This window comes from Oncorhynchus kisutch, linkage group LG28, assembly GCF_002021735.2.
Source record: "Oncorhynchus kisutch isolate 150728-3 linkage group LG28, Okis_V2, whole genome shotgun sequence".
In the NCBI taxonomy this organism is placed as follows: domain Eukaryota; kingdom Metazoa; phylum Chordata; class Actinopteri; order Salmoniformes; family Salmonidae; genus Oncorhynchus; species Oncorhynchus kisutch.
The window spans coordinates 24,384,275-24,406,162 of NC_034201.2; the positions used below are offsets into that span (position 1 = coordinate 24,384,275).

General features: G+C 41.2%; 3 protein-coding genes across 6 annotated transcripts in view; 1 reads left to right on the forward strand and 2 right to left on the reverse strand.

Annotated features, from left to right (window-relative positions):
- Positions 1–8,091, reverse strand: part of LOC109873038 (protein KIBRA) — a 39,898-nt gene extending 31,807 nt beyond the window's left edge. Inside the window, exons 1-6 of one of the 4 annotated variants that reach the window (XM_031807459.1) lie at positions 7,802–8,091; positions 7,067–7,230; positions 4,399–4,492; positions 3,013–3,122; positions 999–1,202; positions 489–565 (exon numbers count right to left, since the gene is read on the reverse strand). In XM_031807459.1, the coding sequence (XP_031663319.1) occupies positions 489–565; positions 999–1,202; positions 3,013–3,122; positions 4,399–4,492; positions 7,067–7,202 (621 nt within the window). In that variant the 5' untranslated portion in view covers positions 7,203–7,230; positions 7,802–8,091. Of the gene's footprint in view, positions 1–488; positions 566–998; positions 1,203–3,012; positions 3,123–4,398; positions 4,493–7,066 lie in introns of all 4 variants that reach the window. The other 3 variants (XM_031807460.1, XM_020464537.2, XM_020464538.2) reach the window with 3 other exon arrangements.
- Positions 8,092–8,699: 608 nt separating this feature from the next.
- arl10 (ADP-ribosylation factor-like 10) lies at positions 8,700–13,165 on the forward strand. The gene is made up of 5 exons (XM_031807461.1): positions 8,700–8,952; positions 9,929–10,109; positions 10,462–10,637; positions 11,008–11,254; positions 12,967–13,165. The coding sequence occupies exons 1-4, from the start codon at positions 8,815–8,817 to the stop codon at positions 11,173–11,175; spliced, it is 663 nt and encodes a 220-aa protein (XP_031663321.1). The 5' UTR covers positions 8,700–8,814; the 3' UTR covers positions 11,176–11,254; positions 12,967–13,165.
- Positions 10,513–21,555, reverse strand: LOC109873040 (nucleolar protein 16-like). Its single transcript, XM_020464540.2, has 6 exons — positions 21,367–21,555; positions 17,421–17,529; positions 17,252–17,321; positions 16,804–16,910; positions 16,494–16,614; positions 10,513–10,622 (listed from the first exon to the last, which is right to left on the reverse strand). Exons 1-6 carry the CDS (start codon positions 21,471–21,473, stop codon positions 10,591–10,593), a joined length of 546 nt encoding a protein of 181 aa, XP_020320129.1. The 5' UTR covers positions 21,474–21,555; the 3' UTR covers positions 10,513–10,590.
- Positions 21,556–21,888: the final 333 nt, after the last annotated feature.

Genomic DNA, 21,888 nt, shown 5'->3' on the forward strand with positions numbered 1-21,888 from the left:
TTGTACCCTATGTAGTACACTGCTTTTGACCAGAGTCCTATGGTCCCTGGTCAAAAGTAGTACACTATATAGGGAATAAGGTGCCATTTGGGACGCAGGCCTGGGTGCTGTTCTCAGACAAAGATGTCACTTACACACATTCCTCCTTTACAATGAGAAAGAGAGTTGGACACTCAGTCACTTAGCAACAGCCCGTTGGACTAAGCCTATTTCATGCACTAATGTCTGCTTAGGGATGAGAATTAAGCCCCAACAGAAGACTTAAGAACATATGGGTATTCACATCCATTCCTAATGTGACTGAACATAAGTAATGCAGGCCATAAATAAAGTACAGAGACGGTGTAAAAAACAGTGTTTTTGTACTACTTACAAAAATGTTTTATAGTACTACTGATATTGATTACTGCATTGTTGGGAAAGCGCATGCAACAAAGGCATTTCATTGTACTTGTGAACGTGACAAACTTGAAAGAGTGGTTTCTTACCCTACTTTTGGAAGTGACAATCTCGGCTTTGAGGATTTCTGGGTCATATTTACTGCTGGAGGATGATCTGGAATTCACTGCGGGAGATAAGATGAGAGGGTGAGCCGGGGCGTTATCTAATCCACTACATCGCTTTATTCAACTTCAAGGCCCTTCTCATCAGTTCCCTACGTATTATCAAAGAACTTTAAATCACCACTTCAAGTCTGAGGAACAACAGAGGATTACGCTTAGGAATGGAGTCAAGTTAAGTATTGTAGCGTGTATTAAAACTTTATTTTAAATGTTTTATAACTGACAACTTGAGTAAACTATGATGAGCTGCAATTCTATGATCAAATTTATTTGCACCTACCCAACAGAGATGTCAAACACTTTGCATCACTCAGAAGACTAAAAGACAGGTCTTATAAAAGACTACCCCCATCACTCTAGTTCTCTTCCCCATTGCCACCTAGCCCCTTCGGTCACCCAATAACCCTGTCTCCCCTGGCTTGTCCCGGTCCTTACAGCTGGTCTGGGAGGTGGACCTGTCCCTCCAGGCGTTGTTGAGCTGGAGGTACTCTTGCTGGGCCAGGCGCAGGCGCTGCTCCTTCACCTGGTAAATCTCCTTCTGGGCGCTCAGCGCGTCCTTGGCCACGTCCAGGTACTCCCGCAGCATGACCTCCTGCTCCCGCTGCCACTGGGCCCGCGGGTCCTCCAGCTGAGTGCTCTCTGATGGGGGAAGAGAAGGGGATGAGGAAAGACAGATCAATTGGAGAGGACAGGGAGACAGAACATAAGAAACAAGAATGGATGAGATAATATTTTTTGCTAATCACAATTTTGGATCATGATTTGACCGGTCATGTTTTTCCCACAAATGTGTGATGAATATGGGTGCAGGAAGCTTTAGTTATGGAGTATTGTATACAGTGCCTTGCGAAAGTATTCGGCCCCCTTGAACTTTGCGACCTTTTGCCACATTTCAGGCTTCAAACATAAAGATATAAAACTGTATTTTTTTGTGAAGAATCAACAACAAGTGGGACACAATCATGAAGTGGAACGACATTTATTGGATATTTCAAACTTTTTTAACAAATCAAAAACAGAAAAATTGGGCGTGCAAAATTATTCAGCCCCCTTAAGTTAATACTTTGTAGCGCCAACTTTTGCTGCAATTACAGCTGTAAGTCGCTTGGGGTATGTCTCTATCAGTTTTGCACATCGAGAGACTGAATTTTTTTCCCATTCCTCCTTGCAAAACAGCTCGAGCTCAGTGAGGTTGGATGGAGAGCATTTGTGAACAGCAGTTTTCAGTTCTTTCCACAGATTCTCGATTGGATTCAGGTCTGGACTTTGACTTGGCCATTCTAACACCTGAATATGTTTATTTTTGAACCAATCCATTGTAGATTTTGCTTTATGTTTTGGATCATTGTCTTGTTGGAAGACAAATCTCCGTCCCAGTCTCAGGTCTTTTGCAGACTCCATCAGGTTTTTGTCCAGAATGGTCCTGTATTTGGCTCCATCCATCTTCCCATCAATTTGAACCATCTTCCTTGTCCCTGCTGAAGAAAAGCAGGCCCAAACCATGATGCTGCCACCACCATGTTTGACAGTGGGGATGTGTGTTCAGGGTGATGAGCTGTGTTGCTTTTACACCAAACATAACGGTTTCATCTGACCAGAGCACCTTCTTCCACATTTTTGGTGTGTCTCCCAGGTGGCTTGTGGCAAACTTTAAACAACACTTTTTATGGATATCTTTAAGAAATGGCTTTCTTCTTGCCACTCTTCCATAAAGGCCAGATTTGTGCAATATACTGATTGATTGTTGTCCTATGGACAGAGTCTCCCACCTCAGCTGTAGATCTCTGCAGTTCATCCAGAGTGATCATGGGCCTCTTGGCTGCATCTCTGATCAGTCTTCTCCTTGTATGAGCTGAAAGTTTAGAGGGACGGCCAGGTCTTGGTAGATTTGCAGTGGTCTGATACTCCTTCCATTTCAATATTATCGCTTGCACAGTGCTCCTTGGGATGTTTAAAGCTTGGGAAATCTTTTTGTATCCAAATCCGGCTTTAAACTTCTTCACAACAGTATCTCGGACCTGCCTGGTGTGTTCCTTGTTCTTCATGATGTTCTCTGCGCTTTTAACGGACCTCTGAGACTATCACAGTGCAGGTGCATTTATACGGAGACTTGATTACACACAGGTGGATTGTATTTATCATCATTAGTCATTTAGGTCAACGTTGGATCATTCAGAGATCCTCATTGAACTTCTGGAGAGAGTTTGCTGCACTGAAAGTAAAGGGGCTGAATAATTTAGCACGCCCAATTTTTCAGTTTTTGATTTGTTAAAAAAGTTTGAAATATCCAATAAATGTCGTTCCACTTCATGATTGTGTCCCACTTGTTGTTGATTCTTCACAAAAAAATACAGTTTTATATCTTTATGTTTGAAGCCTGAAATGTGGCAAAAGGTCGCAAAGTTCAAGGGGGCCGAATACTTTCGCAAGGCACTGTATCTGGACTCACTTGTGTTATGATCCACATAGTAGGCCCCGACATTGGGGTCGTAGGCCTCCTCCCAACCCACAGGCAGCTCATCTCCAATGCAGTCAGCAAATGTCAGAGGTTTAGTCTGCCTGAAAAATCACACACAAGAAACAGTCAACTAATGGTAAAAATTAGAGAGGTGTCACAGCAAAAGTAAAATCAGGATGACCATGCCAAGATAGTGGGCCATCCAGAGTATATGTCAAGATAGATAATTTGGTTGTCACGGGGGGGCTACCACCATTGCTGTGTGTGTGTGTGTGTCTCTCTCTCTCTCTAATAGGGGGGGTCTAGTTAGAATGGGTCGCTATTCACCTCTGGCTTGCAAAGCACAATAGCCGGAAGCTGGGGCCTTGCATTCCACAAGTAGCGTTAACACATCGCCTGGAGGTTTCTGAGGCAACCAATCCAGGCCTTCCAACACAAGGCCAGAGTTCTGGATCACAGGAGACCCAGGAGGACCTCAGTGGCCACCACACACAAAGCACTCACCAACAGGACCAATGTGCAAACGAAAAAAGTGAAGGGGCCTATTTGCTGAGTAACGGTCCAAAAATCAGCCTCTCTGGGTCTTTACATTAGCTGATTTGGATAGGCTACGGTTGTCTTTTCCATGCTGCTCTAACTTGGCACAACCAGGATCACAATTGAATCCTAATTCTTCGCATAGCTCCTATAATATAAAACCCTGTGCTAAAGGACAGAATACAAATTATGCTAATGTTAAATTTTTTGACAGAGTTATCAGCGGCAAAGCCGGCATGTACACTTTTAGGAAAATAGGTGTTATCTAGAACCTAAAGGGGTTATTCGGCTGTCCCCTTAGGTAGAACCCTTCCACAGAGGGTTCTCCCTGGAACCCAAAAGTGTTCTCCTATGGGGACATCCGAAGAACCCTTTTGGAAGCCTTTTTTCTAAGAGTATAGGAAAACTTGTCTTAGTCTTTTGCTCAAACTCTTTTCTGCAGACTGAAGATATTACCATCCTCACAGAGCCTTTTGTTCGGTTTCACCCTGAACAGGTTCCTTTTTCACTTTATGAATAATTAAAAAGGGCCTGCAAAGACCCCCTTAGCCCCGTTCTAAATGTATCTCTCAGAGGAAAAGGCTTTGTTGAAAACAAACACATATCCCCCAAAAGATGGCTGCTGCTGCAGGGTCCTTTGAGTGACCGTGTGCGCATCATATTATTTGATTAATTCCACTGTAGCTGTCCTCTCACCCCTGCAAATCTAACCCTTAAATCACTCTGAGCTGATGGCCCAACTCATCATCATCATTTCCCTCCGAGTAGAGCTGACTCACTGTCTCATTCGACCAACCAGAGGGCTTTAAATAGGCCCAGAGCATAGCGTGAGGCACTCACTGGTTGTTCATTGGAATGCAAGACCTCTTCCAGTCTGTCTGAAGAGGACGACACCAGGCTAGACATCTCTTCATCTCTTCAGACGGTGAAGAATCTTAAATAACACATTTTTGGTAGTGAGTGACACACCTAAGACTACTATAATTGTCTTTTGTGACCCACAAGATTAAATCAATTCTGTTTCTTTACAGCGTTATCCATAAACTGTGTGATCCAGGAAAGACCAGCCATAACCACACATTAGGAAAGCACTCCCCTGGAGGGCAGGGTTGATCAACATTCTATTTTTGTTGAACTGTGTGAGATCCTTACAATACTGGTTGTGGGCCTATGTAGCAAGAGCGGCTTTCTGAGGCCCTAGTTGATGATTCTACAGGTTTAACCTCTAGCTAAGTGTTTCACACAAAGACCGGGGGTCTGGCATTTCCTGGTGAGCAGCAGTATTACAAGTTAGTTGAGTGAATGTCGGTGGTGAAAAACAATAGGCAGGTTCGCAAACAAAGTCAAACACCCTGGCCCATGCCCTAACGCAAAGCGACAAAGCGTGCAGCCGAATGCAAACATGCGGGAGCATAACTGAGTCAGAGACTTTCAGTCAAAGCACTATACATTCCTCAAGTCAAATTTATGAGGCTCCAACCTACATTTCATAGCGCTCAAGGTCCAACAATAAAGTAGAGCTGCTAGTTGCTTCAGCTCCCCCCTGGCAACGGCTCAGTATCTGGGAGATAACATTCCATTCACCTGACAGAATGGGTTGGGTGCGTCACCATGAGGGTGGATAAACAATATGGCTGGCTGAGGTATGCGAATGCAGCCAAGAGATACTGACATGGCTCATTAGATGCATGTATGCATGCATACTGAAAAAATGTATAAAACGCAACATACAACATTTAGAAAGATTTCACTGAGTTACAGTTCATATAAGGAAATTAGTATATTGGGAGCCAGGCCCACCCACTGGGTAGCTAGGCCCAGCCAATAAAAATGAGTTTGAGGCAGCACATTTTCCACCAATAGGGCTGCCCAGTCTAACGGGAATTCATTATCATGATCAGGAGGCAGCAGGTAGCCTTGTGGTTAGAGCGTTGGACTAGTAACTGAAAGATTGCAAGATCGAATCCCCAAGCTGACAAGGTAAAAAAAAAAAATTGTTCTGCCTCTGAACAAGGCAGTTAGCCTAGCATCCTAGGAACAGCGGGTTGTCTTCCTAGGCTGTGGATCCTAGGCCATCATTGAAAATAAGAATGTGTTCTTAACTGACTTGCCTAGTTAAATAAAGGTCAACATAAAATAAAAACATAACTCTGCATCAGCTGTTTCTTAGCAAGGCCACAGTAATGTCCTAGTGCTTAACTGCAGTGGAAAGAGATGTGAAAGTCCAATGACAGTTTTGGGCCAGTATGGATGTCAGGTTATTTCAGTCCGAGTCCACTAATTTGAGAATGACTGGCTCATCTCAGTTTTAGTATTCTGGGCTGGCTTCATTCTACTGTGCCCCAACAGACCAGTGAACAGTTTAGGAGATGGGCCTATGAAGTACAGTAGACAGCCTGTCACTGTAAAGGGTCTATGTTCCTCACTTGACTTAACCCCTCGCCTCCCATTGTTGTCGTTGTTGTAAAGAAATGCATGACTCCAGAAATGGAGAGGTTATACATGAATCCATTCCGGTACTGACACTGGTTTCCATATGCTAGTTACAAGTTTTCAGGGCCTCATGCTGCATTTTGACCCTGTGCACCTTGGCAAGCAGTGAAAGGGATTTTAAATCATCAGTCTTTACTTTACCAGCCTCTGTGCTCAACCCTCCTCAGCTGTGCGTTTTAGGAATGTCTGTTTGTTAAGGTTTGTTCTTGCCATCTTGTTCTTGCTTCTACCAAGCCAACCTGTGGCAATTCACCAGGGAGGTGGGCAGATTGGTGGCCTTCTGTCTGTCATGTTCTTGGTCTTATAATGAGGACTGCAATAATGACAGCCACCAAGGGAAAACAGGACTGGCTTTTGACACAAAGCCTATTTTCAAATCTTGCAATATAATATTAAAGCCTATCCTTATCCTAAAACAAAGCAGAATAAAACTATAAAAACTCCCATAATCTCAAGCATTCCAGAATTAAGCTTTTAAAGAGATTTTGTGTCAAAGTCTGGGGGGACTCAAGTAACTGGTAAAATGATATTAGTTCCAGTCTATGGTTGACAGTGTGTTTCTGTACAAATTAATTTCCCTCTCATGACACCCTTCTAAGCACTGCATGCTTTGTACTGTAAATGGGGTCCACCCTATGTTCCGTTAATACCCACTGAACCAAATGTAATCAAAATTGGCACAAATGCGTATTGTCCGAATAATTTGTATTGTAATAAAATTTGGCCTTGTTTGGGGACAAAGATCATTAGAATAATACCCAGTGTGCTTTGCAAGTATTCATTTTCACATAAAAGCATCTGCTATATGACAAATGTTATCACAACATAGTGCCATCACACTTGACACCAATGGAGTACATTTGGGGTGTTAGCTGCTATAAAAATGGTATAGAAAAGTATTTTGAAACTAACTTAATACAAAATGCATTGCATTCAGGCCAAAATACGTATACATCAAGGGTATGAGAAAAACTGTAAACTATGTCCCCCCCCCCCCCAAAATATAATACCATACCTGTCTCTTGGATCAATCCAACTAGTAGCGTGTTTGATGTGGTCGATGAAGTAGACTTTCCCGTCAAAATCCCGGGCTTCTTCCCAACCCTCTGGTAGTGGTAACTCCTTCCTTGGCATGTCAGACGAGTCTCCATGTAATTTTCTCTGCAAGTCCTCTAAATTCTATTGAAGGTAAACAATGTCTTGTGTGAAGCATCTTAAAATCCCAAATCTGAAAACCATCACTTGGTTCCAATTCCCAAATTCTGGATTGTGTGCGTGTCGGACTACGTGATAATCCATAACGTCTCGCAGTGCATGTTCTCAGTACGAGTAGAAATGTTTGCCAAACAGTGGTAAATTCTTTAATGAAACAATCTTTCCAGTACAGATGAGCAAATGATTTCTCTGCAGAATAAAAAGGTTATTTTGTAGCCGTTATCTCAGCTCAGTAACAATGTTACAACCTTGGTCACATTGGAATTGAGAGAGTGGTGTTCCACGAGAGAAATCCTAATGTGCATTCGAAATCGTTGTTAAAGGTTTGTGTTCGTCTATATATAATACATTGTAGAACATAACGAAAACGTAACGTTAATTATAACTTTTCAAACGGGTTGTCCAATGCATGGCAATTGTGTCGGGGCAGTTTGACTCCTTTTGGGATATTCAGATTAACCGAAAAGTGCATTTGAAGTCTGCAAATCCAGCCAAGATTTTTAGTATGTGTAAAAAGGTTACAACAATGTCTCACCATTCAACAATAAGCTTTTCTTAAATATTTTAGAGCTATTTTCGTTCACTGGCCACCATGTTTAGTTAGCGAGAACGATGCTAACCAGTCAGCTAGCAAGTAACCCTCTCGTGCGCTACCCAAAAATTACCCCGTTCCACACAATTGAGATGCAGTTATCTTCACATTCACGGTAAATGTTCCTGCAAAATTCCAATAAATCCTCATTGAAGTTGTTTACTTGTAATCGTTTGTTACTTAAAGGGGCAGCAGTCTCTCCTCCAGAGTACTGCTTGCCGCGGTCGGTCGTGAAGGCTCGCGATGCTGTTGAATGACGTCATACAGGTGTTTCTCTGCCCTGTGCCATACATTTTATTCTACCAAATGTTTCCTACAATATGAATGTTTTTTTCTGGTTTTAAATGTGGAATAATGTGTAACGCTTAAGTCATAAATGACGGACACACACGAGACAATTAAATACTTTGCTTGGTGATAAATGTTGCTCTGTGTTTGTTAGTTCTACTTCATGAGGCAAACTTCTGAGACAAGTGCACGACGCCCTCCCATGGACAGTTTTTGACACTGTTCACTCTAGGTTACAAATATTTATTTTAATCGTTTCAAACACAACTGGAAATGTCTTATTCATTATAGGCCGTTAAATATTATAAATTCCAGTCCGAAGTAAAACAAAATCTGTGTAGTACATTGCACTTTATGTGAAATATTTTGGCACAATTATATAGCAACATTTTTTTTTTAAGGGAACCGACATACCCTTTTGCAATTACATTATTAAAACTCAGAGGCTTCATCCACATCACACAAGTAGCAGTTGCCCAGCCCATACACTGCCGTCACGAATCCAACGGATTGAAGGGTACAAGGCGCTGGCGGGGCTCTTTTCAACACAAACAAGGAAGAGATATCACGTGCACTGGTTACAGTGGAAATCATTCGGTCAGTTCATCGTTGGCTCTTGGTTGCTGTGTCCAGGAAGACGACATTATACGGCGTTCAAGCAGTGCCACATGGTTCTGCTTCGGCACATATCCATCGCCCTAACCGCCGCGGTGGCTGCCTTCGGGTCCGCGCTGTTTATCGCCTTGAATTATTTCTACAGAAGGCGAATATGGTCTCCCGAAGCGGAATATTACATGATAAAAGAGGTACACTGTTATTCTCTGCCATCTAGGAATGTTCAGTCGGCATAAGTTTATGACTCTGTTGCAATCGATGGGCCAGACGCACAGTTTTCACGGTTTATCGCCGGATTCTTTGTGCCAGAGCAGTGAAAGTTCTTCTGTCTGGACGTGGATGTGGTCTTCCAGCCCATACAATACATATGATATGAATGCTGAGCCTTCATCCCAGATTATGTTGATCACAAACTGACAATCTGACTGCATGGTGGTGGTGGTGGTGATGATGAGTTGTGATAACGATTGACGCACATAATGGCAATCATTCAGGTTTAGGGTCCAAGAGAGCAACAAGAAAATATAGTCATTTTCATGTTGAAGGAAATTGTTGTTTTATATATTCAAATCATTCCAAAGTAGTATCACTATCATAATAATAATTGCCTATAGAAAAATTTCCTCTGAATATAGCCTATAGGGACATATGACATTACCTGAAATTGAGGAATAAGATTTTCAGGAGCTTCAAAAGGTATTAATTAAATCAAGAAGACAAGATAAGGCTACAGTTACTGTGTCACTCGCCTATAGAGTGCCACTCACAAACCAATGAGATGGTTTTGGGCTGATTTAACTAACATTTGTAGAAACTACGATTATGTTTCATTACAACATTACATAGTGGTCAAAGAGCTTATGCAGTTATTGTGGGCCAAGTAGACAGCTTATTGGGGATTTGGGGGTCACAGAGGCTGCTAGCTGCTTTGCACACAAAAATGCAAGTGATTGCAGCATTATCTATAGTGCACCGTTAATCCTACAGGGATAGATGGTGAAAATGCTGTTGTATGTAAACAAAACATATTGCAGTCCGTCACTTTACAGGAGTAACAATTATCTATACCTGTAACTTGAGAAAAAAGTAAAATGGGATAAGGTAACTTCATGTTGCTGATGTTGAGAACAGGTGTTCTGATGACCTCCTGCTGTGTGTGTTGAGCAGGAGCACGAGGAGCGTGGAAAGCGCCAGGTGCTTGTCCTTGGCCTAGACGGTGCTGGGAAGAGCAGTATCCTGCAGGGGCTGACAGCTGGAGACGGGGGCAAGAGAGGGCACTGCCGCCCCACCAGGGGCTTCAACTTTATGAGCCTCAGTGCCCCTGCCTGTCAGCTGGATTTCCTTGAGAGTAAGCTGTGCAGTTTGCACACCACCAGAATTCTGCATATGCTTGCAGTGCAATTCAACTGGCCTGTAAGACTCCATGCAGTGCTTTAAGGTTGTTCTATGACCACATTTTAAGCTATCAGTTTGGCCCTTGAAATACCAGTGGCCTTAACAAAAGCATTATAATCATGTGCCTTTGCTTAGACTCAGTCATACGTTTGGACAACACACACCATTTACTTTTTCTTCAGTGGAATAATTAATTTATCCCTTTTGTAGTGTGACAAACAAGGTATACAACACAAGTTCATACATCTACCTTTTTGCCTAGCAACACTCAAGTAACCAGCCTACCTCTGTCTGCTGTATTCTAGTTGGAGGGGGTGAGGATTTGCGTACGTACTGGACCGAGTACCTGAGGAAGACTCATGTCCTGGTGTACGTGGTTGACTCCTCTGACAGAAAACGTCTCCCACAGGCCAAGGCTGAGCTGCATCGCCTTCTCAGACTGGATCCACAACTTCCTGTGGTGGTCCTGGGAAACAAACAGGTGACCTTGACTATTGAGCTGTCGTATACTGTCTTTGGGCAGACAACCTAACGAATGGAATCTTATTCCATTGCTATAGAAACACGTTTGTTGTTCCTACTGTGGGCAACGTGTCTTGGACATAGATAAATGTATGTTCTCTAGTGTGTACATGTTAGTAACACATCACTTGAGCTGTGTTTATAAATAATTTGTAATACCGTTATAAATGTGATATTACGCCTGTCATGACCAGTGTTGTAATACATCAATGCTTAGATTGTCAAACTCTTATTTACAATTTAGTTATTTCAACAGAGGCTCATCAAACCCAGAGTGACTCGGCAGTAGAGTTTACTGTCCGTCCTGTGTGTCTTCTTCCCCCCCCCAGGACAAGCACAACGCCATGAGTGTGTCGGAGCTCCATGAGGCCCTGTCTCTGGGGGCGGTGGCTGACGATAGGAGGCTGTTCCTCCTGGCTGCCCAGCTGGGCTCAGACAGCCTGATTGTCTCCCGCAATCTGCAGGCCTTCCAAGACCTGATCCTACAGCTCGTTTGATTCCCTAGGACAGGATGAGTTGAACTGGGGGTTGACCATGCAGGTGGGATGGGGGAGAGGCCCATGGGTGAGCCTGTGTGTAAGTACAAGTAGCAATGACTGCGTGTGAATACTTTTGAACTAGAGAAGATCCTTCAGGGCCCTCTGGGAGTCGGGGACTTCATTAAATCACTCAAATAGTAACATTATACACGAAGTATACCAAACATTAGGAACACCATCAACATGGCAAACTTGAGCGTTAAAAACCCAATGTTGCAGTTCTTGACACTCAAACCAAGTCTGGTACCTACTACTATACTCCATTCAAAAGGCACTTAAATATTTTGTCTTGCCCATTCATCCTCTGAATGGCACACATACACAATCTGTCTCAAGGCTTAAAAATCATTCAACATGTCTCCTCCCCTTCATCTACACTGAAGTGGATTTAACAGGTGACAGTCTGTCATGGAAAAAGGTTTTCTTAATGGTTTGTATACTCAGTGTAGATCATGCATCTAGCTACAAATCATGAAGCTTGTTACATTTATTGTAGCATACGTGTCAATACAATACAGCTTCAATGCTCCTTATTGTGGCAGTCATGTCAGCTAGTGTCAATTCAGTCAATAATGAAATTGCATTTTATCCTCTTTAAAGGAGACATTTGATTGAGTGTAACATTTCATTGTAGGTAAGATGCAGTCAAGTCCATGTCAATAGGTGTAAACAGTGCAGTTTTTAAGATGACTTGTTCTTTGAGAAATTCATGCTCTACGTTATAAATTTTTTAAATGTGCATGTTTTCACTTATGAGGCAGTTTTGTAGCCCGCTTTTATTCAAAACATACCTTTTAATCTAATCTTCAACCTTCTTATCAATGACCAGTAATTCCATGTTTCTACTGCAGTGGCACCACCTGATGTTTTGTTTGACTGTTAAACTGAAATGTGGTTGTTAAAATAACGTTACCCACGATTTAAAGAAATCAGGCCCTTTAAGGACCCAGTTGGGGGAAGGACAATTTTCCTTGCAGCCATCTCTGACCCATCAAATCAATACAAAAACTACTAAGGAGGAAACAAATCTTTAGGTAGGCTTATATAACCTTGTATTGTGGTTAAACAGGAAGCCGTTTTGCTGAGCAGTCCTTATCTGACATGTAGAATTGACTTTGCGGACTTGTTTTTTTTCCAACTCAGTGCCAATGTAGATTAGTTTGAACAACCTGCTCAGTTTAGCAGATAAAGTAATGTAATAGTGGCAATAGTATGTACTCGGAGGTATTCCAGATGCTTTAATAGTCATCAATTAAGCACTTGGTTGCTCCCCGAAATGAGATTGTAAATAATTGACGAGAACAGATAGGACTAGCATACTGAAATAGGTCAGCTAATGTGTTGGTATTTTCACTACAAGCAAACTCCAGACATCTGAATGCAGTTTCCTGACCGTCTTGATAAAAAACTATTTTAAAAAGGTTCTTAATTAACTGCAATGCTCAGGGTTATTGGTCAGCCCAATGGAATATCATGTCCAACATCTCACCAAATGTATCCAATGTACCAAGTGCTAGATTTATTGGAAACATTTCCCATTTATTGAAAACATTGTTTTACGTGACAGTAAATCTAGTCACTATACAAAATGTTGTACACTGTATAATCTTGTGAATGTGTGATATTTCCAACTTGTCTATTCAAACCTGATGTGCACATAAACATATTTAGATGAGGAAAACCCCTCCTTGATAGGGATGGGCATATGACATTATTGCACTATTTGAATAATCATGCATTTTTTTCCAGATCTCCAGATTGTCAATTCCCTCACCCCAAAAAGTTGCTCTTGAATCTCTGGACCAATCAGAATGAAGCAAATGCAGGTACCACAACAGCTGGCAGTGGTCCGTTGTTTTTTGGCTAGCAGTCAGCAACAGTGAAATACAGTGGGGCAAAAAAGTATTTAGTCAGCCACCAATTGTGCAAGTTCTCCCACTTAAAGATGAGGCCTGTAATTTATCATAGGTACACTTCAACTATGACAGACAAAATTAGAGAAAAAAAATCCAGAAAATCACATTGTAGGATTGTTAATGAATTTATTTGCAAATTATGGTGGAAAATAAGTATTTGGTCACCTACAAACAAGCAAGATTTCTGGCTCTCACAGACCTGTAACTTCTTTAAGAGGCTCCTCTGTCCTCCACCCGTTACCTGTATTAAATGGCACCTGTTTGAACTTGTTATCAGTATAAAAGACACCTGTCCACAACCTCAAACCGTCACACTCCAAACTCCTATGGCCAAGACCAAAGAGCTGTCAAAGGACACCAGAAACAAAATTGTAGACCTGCACCAGGCTGGGAAGACTGAATCTGCAATAGGTAAGCAGCTTGGTTTGAAGAAATCAACTGTGGGAGCAATTATTAGGAAATGGAAGACATACAAGACCACTGATAATCTCCCTCGATCTGGGGCTCCACACAAGATCTCACCCCGTGGGGTCAAAATGATCACAAGAACAGTGAGCAAAAATCCCAGAGCCACACAGGGGGACCTAGTGAATGACCTGCAGAGCTGGGACCAAAGTAACAAAGCCTACCATCAGTAACACACTACGCCACCAGGGACTCAAATCCTGCAGTGCCAGCTGTGTCCCCCTGCTTAAGCCAGTACATGTCCAGGCCCGTCTGAAGTTTGATAGAGAGCATTTGGATGATCCAGAAGAAGATTGTGAGAATGTCATATGGTCAGATGAAACCAAAATATAACTTTTTGCTAAAAACTAAACTCGTCGTGTTTGGAGGACAAAGAATGCCGATTTGCATCCAAAGAACACCATACCTACTGTGAAGCATGGGGGTGGAAACATCATGCTTTGGGGCTGTTTTTCTGCAAAGGGACCAGGACGACTGATCCGTGTAAAGGAAAGAATGAATGGGGCCATGTATCGTGAGATTTTGAGTGAAAACCTCCTTCCATCAGCAAGGGCATTGAAGATGAAACGTAGCTGGGTCTTTCAGCATGACAATGATCCCAAACACACCGCCCGGGCAATGAAGGAGTGGCTTCGTAAGACGCATTTCAAGGTCCTGGAGTGGCCTAGCCAGTCTCCAGATCTCAACCCCATAGAACATTTTTGGAGGAAGTTAAGTCCTTGTTGCCCAGCAACAGCCCCAAAACATCACTGCTCAAGAGGAGATCTGCATGGAGGAATGGGCCAAAATACCAGCAACAGTGTGTGAAAACCTTGAAGACTTACAGTAAACGTTTGACCTCTGTCATCGCCAACAAAGGGTATATAATAAAGTATTGAGAAACTTTTATTGACCAAATACTTATTTTCCACCATAATTTGCAAATTAATTAATTAAAAATCCTACAATGTGATTCTGTTTATATTTTTTATTTTTTTCCATTTTGTCTGTCATAGTTGAAGTGTACCTATGATGAAAATTACAGGCCTCATCTTTTTAAGTGGGAGAACTTGCACAATTGGCGGCTGACTAAATACCCTTTTGCCCCACTAAGTGATGTTCAACATGATAGAATAGATTGTTAAAAAAAAAGGTTCTGGTGAGTTTTGCATTGATCTGTGTCAGGCCTTGTGGAATTTCAAGGAGGTGCATACCTGTTATCACTATTTTAAGTGGGGAAAATAGCATAGGCTACCGATGTCATGGCTGACTGGAAGGCAAAATGCGCTATGAAAATACAATGCTTTTTCATGTCAAATGCAACATGAGTGAAAATTAGCTTAAATTAAACAATTACTTTGCATCAACTGTTGGCTACGTTTACAGTGCACAACAAACTATAAGCTACCATGTTCTGTCAGCCACAATATGTTTGAAGCAGCAGTAGCTCACACTGTCAAACTGCATTCAGAAGTTTAGTTATATTACATTTAAAAAAAATCTAATGTCATGGTGTAACAATGTCACATGGATAATTGCATTTAGACAAAGCTTTTAAAAGTCATTATTTTCCCCCTCTTCAAATGTACACACAAATAGTATTCTAACTTCCGTTCTGATATTCAATTAACAGTGTCCATCCCTACTCCTTTATCGCTATTGTTTCTTGATAATCTAGAGCATGTTTCATATCTGTTGTGTTCAGTTGTAATATTTATGCTGCTTTAAAGATCTAACTTACTTCAATGTCTTATTTTTCGTTTTGTTTTTGCAGTGACATTCTAACCTTTTGCACAAACGATGCTATGTTTATATATCTTATGTTATCCAAAAAAGGAAATGCATTGATAACGGCTTAGGGAAATTCCACGTTAAGAGTGATGCCGAGACTAAGGTTTTCCACTTTAAAATGCATGCCGAACAAAAATGACTGCAAAGTTAAACCGTACATACACAAGGACTACTTTAAACAATTTCCAGACAAGTGAACAAAAACGTCTATCAAACTTTGCATCTGCACTGTTCAAGTAAATGTGTTTTTATAAAATTCCTAGTGAATTGTTAGAGATATTTAGGCAGTGAGGCCCGTGATATACTTCCCCAGAGTTAAATGAACTTGTGGATACCATTTATGTATCTGTGTCTACCTATTGTTCACCTAATACCTTTTTTGCACTATTGGTTAGAGCCTATAATTAAGCATTTCACTGTAAGGTCTACACCTGTTGTATTCAGCACATGTGACAAATAAACTTTGATTTGAGGTAGTTTCACAAGCCAATGCTAACTGCCGTTAGCGCAATGGAAGTAATTGCAATTGCGTTGGTTAGCAACTTCCTCTAAACCACACGCAGAGACACCAATGGTATCCAAGAGTTCATCCGACTCAGGGTAAGTATGACAGGCCTCATTGCCCAAATCCCAAAGTATCTAACAATTCCCACAGTTGTATGGTTTGTTTAACTTTTCAATCATTGGTTTACGTTTGGCATGCACTTTTAAAGTGAAAAATCTTAGTCTCACCACTAACTATGGAATTTGCCATTACAAATATACATGTTCACTTCATTACAAAAGCAGTCTTAAATGTTCTTACTGTATGGAATTTGTGTAACTGTATTTTTGGGATACATATGGGAAGTATGAACAAATATAAAGTGTTTGATTTTATGCATGTTGAAAATGTCTGGTCTTTTTCTAAAATGTTTACAGTTCCTAGAATCACAATTTACCATCCATTCTGATTGAAGGAGAGTTGCTGAGTGCACCATGACTCCCTCTGTCCATCAAAGTAACAAAATTATTGTGAGTCAGCACTCCCACACTGCCTCCACTGATGAAGAGTAATGATCTCTCTACATTGAACATCTTTGACCACCACAGACAGGCCCAGTTATGTGGAAACAGGTTTCCCACCTTTGAGAAACTCCAGAATGGTGTTGTATTCCTCTGGATGGCAGCGTTTATACTGGTCCACTTTCCTCCTGATCTGTGAGGGCGTGTCCTGGTAATAGTTCTTCTCATCTCTGGCCATAGCCTACAGAAGCAGAAGTTAGGTTGGGATAAAAATGAAAAAATGAGGTCTCACAATACCCATATGAACATACAGTAGTTATTGCTATGACCCAAAGGCAATACACTGCAACTACGAGCCCATCCTTTGAAATACTACTGTACAGAGAGAATCAAGTTATTCGAGGTGAAATTCCTCATCAGCTGTACTTACCTTGTAGTTCTCGCTGTGTTCCCTGATCATGTACTGCACGTACTCTATCAAGTCTGTGGATAAAGTCTTTGTGTCTTTCTCTGGGAGATTGGCCTCTGCTATAAGTTCTGTTGAAAACAAGTCATCATGCATGAGTCTAAGTGATAAGATCTTCTAATAACATCTAATAGGGGCACCCGAGTTGCACAACGGTCTAAGGCACTGCATCTCAGTGCTAGAGGCATCACTACAGACCCTGGTTCTATCCCGGGCTGTATCACAACCGGCCGTGATCAGGGGTGGCGCACAATTAGCCCAGCGTCACCCAGGTAAGGCGGTCATTGTAAAATAAGAATTTGTTCTTAACTGACTTGCCTTGTAAAATAAAGTTCAATAAAAAAAGGATTTATAAGTAACAAAGAACAAATGTTGATTTAGGTCCAACAAGAAATTATTAATGGTTCCTTACCATTGAGAACGTATGGCTTCCTTACAAATTTGAGAGTGGGAGCTTCTTCAGTTCTCTCCACAGCAGCAAACTGCAGACATGTCAATTATACATCACAATTCACTCTAAGTGATTAGGCCATGACTTGTGAATGTATAGTATATCACCATGATGGACAGGATAAACTCACCGTCAGTGTCTTAATTGGGAGGGCACGGTTAGGGTCAAATGCCAGACCCATGTCTCGCAAGTTCCTTGCCACAGACTTCTTGTCACTCCAGGCATTTCGGATCTGAGGACTTGAAATAAACAGTTACACAACTATAGCCATTTACTCATGCTAGATCATACATTTCTGATAAGTGGGTGTTGTATGTATTAAGTATGCCATTAGCACTTTGTTAAGCCAAGACTTGTATTGGTCCACACACACACACAAGTCAGATCTGTATTATGAGCTGCATGCTAATTTGCCTGAAGATACCGACCCTATAGTTACGCTTGTTTACACTGAGCTGCACTGGGGTCGCAATGCAATGGTTACATTAATAAGACACTGTGGAGCCGGTGCGAGATATGGGTTGAAAATGTACCTCAATGCAGAGATGGGGATACGCCACTGTACTAGAGATCGACCGAATAATCGGAATGGCAATCAATTAGGGCCGATTTGAAGTTTTCATAACAATCGGTAATCTGTATTTTTGGACACCAATTGTGGCCGATTACATTGCACTCCATGAGGGGACTGCGTGGCGGGCTGACTACCTGTTACGCGAGTGCAGCAAGAAGCCAAGGTAAGTTGCTAGCTAGCATTGAACTTATCTTATAAAAAAACTATCAATTTTAACATAAGTCACTAGTTAACTACACACGGTTAACAATATTACTAGTTTATCTAGCTTGTCCTGCGTTGCATATAATCGATGCGGTGCCTGTTAATTTCTCATTGAATCACAGCCTATTTTGCCAAACAGGTGATGATTTAACAAGCGCATTCACGAATAAAGCACTGTCGTTGCACCTAACCATAAACAAGAATGACTTTCTTTTAAATCAATACACAAGTATATATTTTTAAAGCTGCATATTTAGTTAATATTGCCTGCTAACATGAATTTCTTATAACTAGAGAAATTGAGTCACTTCTCTTGCGTTCCGTGCAAGCAGAGTCACAGTATATGCAGCAGTTTGGGCCGCTTGGCTCGTTGCGAACTGTGTGAAGTCCATTGCTTCCTAACAAAGACCGTAAATAATTTGCCAGAATTGGACATAATTATGTATTAACATTGAATGTTGTAATGTAACATCAATATTTAGACTTAGGAATGCCACCCGTTAGAGAAAATACGTAACGGTTCCATATTTCACTGAAAGAATAAACGTTTTTCGAAATGATCGTTTCTGGATTTGACCATATTAATGACCTAAGGCTCGCATTTCTGTGTGTTATGTTATAATTAAGTCTATGATTTGATATAGCAGTCTGACTGAGCGGTGGTAGGCAGCAGCAGGGTCGTAAGCATTCATTCAAACAGCACTTTCATGCATTTGCCAGCAGCTCTTCGCTGTGCTTCAAGCATTGAGCGGTTTATGAGTTTCAAGCCTATCAACTCCCGAGATTAGGCCGGTGTAACCGACGTGTAATGACTAGCTAGTTAGCGGGGTGCGCGTTAATAGCTTTTCAAATCGGTGACGTCACTCGCTCTGAGACCTTGAAGTAGTTGTTCCCCTTGCTCTGCAAGGGCCGCTGGCTTTTGTGGAGCGATGGGTAACGATGCTTCGAGGGTGGCTGTTGTCGATGTGTCACTGGTTCGAGACCAGGGAGGGACGGAAGCTATACTGTTACACTGGCAATACTATAGTGCCTATAAGAACATCCAATAGTCAAAGGTATATGAAATACAAATGGTATAGAGAGAAATAGTCCTATAATAACTACAACCTAAAACATCTTACCTGGGAATATTGAAGACTCATGTTAAAAGGAACCACCAGCTTTCATATGTTCTCATGTTCTGAGCAAGTAACTTAAACGTTAGCGTTTTTACATGGCACATATTGCACTTTTACTTTCTTCTCCAACACTTTGTTTTTGCATTATTTAAACCAAATTGAACACGTTTCATTATTTATTTGAGGCTAAATAGATTTTATTGATGTATTATATTAAGTTAAAATAAAAGTGTTAATTCAGTATTGTCTTATTTGTCATTATTACAAATAAATAAATATAAATCCGCCGATTAATTGGTATTGGCTTTCTTTGGTCCTCAAATAATCGGTATCGGCGTTGAAAAATCATAAATCGATCGACCTCTACACCGTACTCGAAAATGTACCTTATCCACACTGCTCCAAAGGGGCAGCAGGTAGCCTGGCAGATAGGAGTGTTGGGCCAGTAACCGAAAGGTTGCTGGATCGAATTCCTGAGCTGACAAGGTTAAACAATAAGCCATTCTGCCCCTGATCAAGGTAGTTAACCCACTGTTTCCCAGGTGTAACAGTTGTTAGAGTACTGTGTGAATTTCACCAGGTTCATATATTAATATGGCATGTTGATTTGTTATTACGCATGCCTGCATCCTAGGAGTAGGGGAGTGTGTACTTACGTTTTGCCCTGCGTGCTCAGTGCATCAAAATGATTTGAACCCATGAGAGGTAGGCACACTATTCCTGTCGTCTTCAGAAAAGTTAGATTATTTTAAAGCACAAAGTCATACACAGTGTTTTGTTCATGAATAATGTTGTATATTTATAGGTTACTCATAAATGGATGGTATTGTTAAAATGCACTTGTAATTGTACTTTTTAGGATGATATCAACATTCTGAATTCAACATGTGGTTAATAGCTAGCTAAGGTATTAGCAGGCTATTGTATGTGTGAACGTTGGCTAGCTCCTCGAATGATCCCAGTCCCTTGTATTGTGCATCTGTTGTAGAAAAAGCCGACAAGTCGCAGAACATTTGTGCTCTACAAATGTTTTATTTCCTTTTGGATGCAGGTATGTGGTTTTATCTATGTAAAATATGTTATGTATAATAAGGAGAGGCTGTACTAATTTTTGTATAAAAAATTCATTTTGATGCACTATGAGAGAAAGAGGTGACAATTCGCAGAAGAACATGTGCTCTACAAATGTTTTATTTTCTTTTGGATGCAGAGAGTGAATTCTGCTTAATTAAAACTACCTGATCTCCAAAGTCCACGTCTATAGTCTCAATCAACCACACACAACGCAGAGTTACAGCGGTGGAGTACAGCGCCGGTTACACAGGCGCCGATGGCATGGATGTCGATTAAGGCAGCCTCATGAAAGTGACACGTTTAAATGTCAAACACAACATTATATTAAAGGAGTGTCGGTCTGCACATGCGCAGGTCAGCGTTAGACCCATCAGCGTGTTTCTACGCATGAGCTTAGCTAGACAACTTCGCCATGACATCCCATATAAGTGTGATCAGGGATTTCTATCAGAGAAGCAGAAATGGGATATGAATGTAATCATGATTGCGTTCTGACCCCAGTGCAGCTCAGTGTAAAGGTAGGGTTGGTATCTTCTGGCAACATTCTCAGCCAAGATGCATGCGCTTCATCCCCCTGTCTCTCCCTTTAACTATTCCCCAGGTCGTTGTTGTAAATGAGAATGTTTTCAGTCAACTTACCTGGTAAAATAGAAATTCAACCATAACTAGTCTGGCGGTAAACAAAGTTTTCAAAAAAGTCGTATTTCGTAAAAAATGCCAACTTGCGTATACAGACAAATGGTCTTCAGTACTGTCTCTACCAATATGTTTGCTTGTGTGAGAAGTATATTGAAGCTGCCTGTCACTAAGCCGAATAATTAATGTTACGAATCAAAGCTGTTCAGCCAAACGAAGCCCTGGCTGGATGGAAGTAATGTTAGCTATCAAACTAGTTTGTTATTTCACCAGTTAGACAACCATTGATAATAAACCCGGGAATAGACCAGATAACATTTTCTTGTAAAGTTAGCTAGCTAGGTTGGCTAGCTAGTTCAATCACACAGACAAAACTGCATATATGAGCTAACGTTAGCATCACAGCTTACTAGAACGAGGAGTTAGCATTGCTAACATCGACTGCTATTCATCATCAATATTCGACTTACCACTCAATTCTCGGGGCTTCCCTTTTCTTAAACTGCTTTTTCAGTTTCTTTCTATCTTTACTGTAATCAAAAGTGTTTCTTTTACTTTTCTTTTTGGCTTTCGGCATTGTTTTAAAATCGAGCTAACTTTTATTTCTGAAAAACGTGTGGAACGTATGCAGGAATAAGAAAGTATTTCGGTGGGGACGAAGGACGCATGTGTTGGTGTCACGTGGGTTAAATAAACGTCCATTTACCTTTGACCGTTATATAGTATTATTATTATTATAGTAGTAGCGTAAAAATATCACAGATAACATTACTATCATGAACTAATTTAAATACATTAAATTATGGGTCATCTTTTGATAACAGGGAAGGTGTGATAATCACTTATTCTGGTTCTAGTGATGCTGATGCAGCTGCCACTGGTAAAGGGTAATGATGATGATGAGAACGAGGATGATGATGAGTCAAGGAATCCCTGGCTGCAATGATTTGTCTTAAAAAGAAAAACAATCTGAAAGCCTTATAAACCATGAG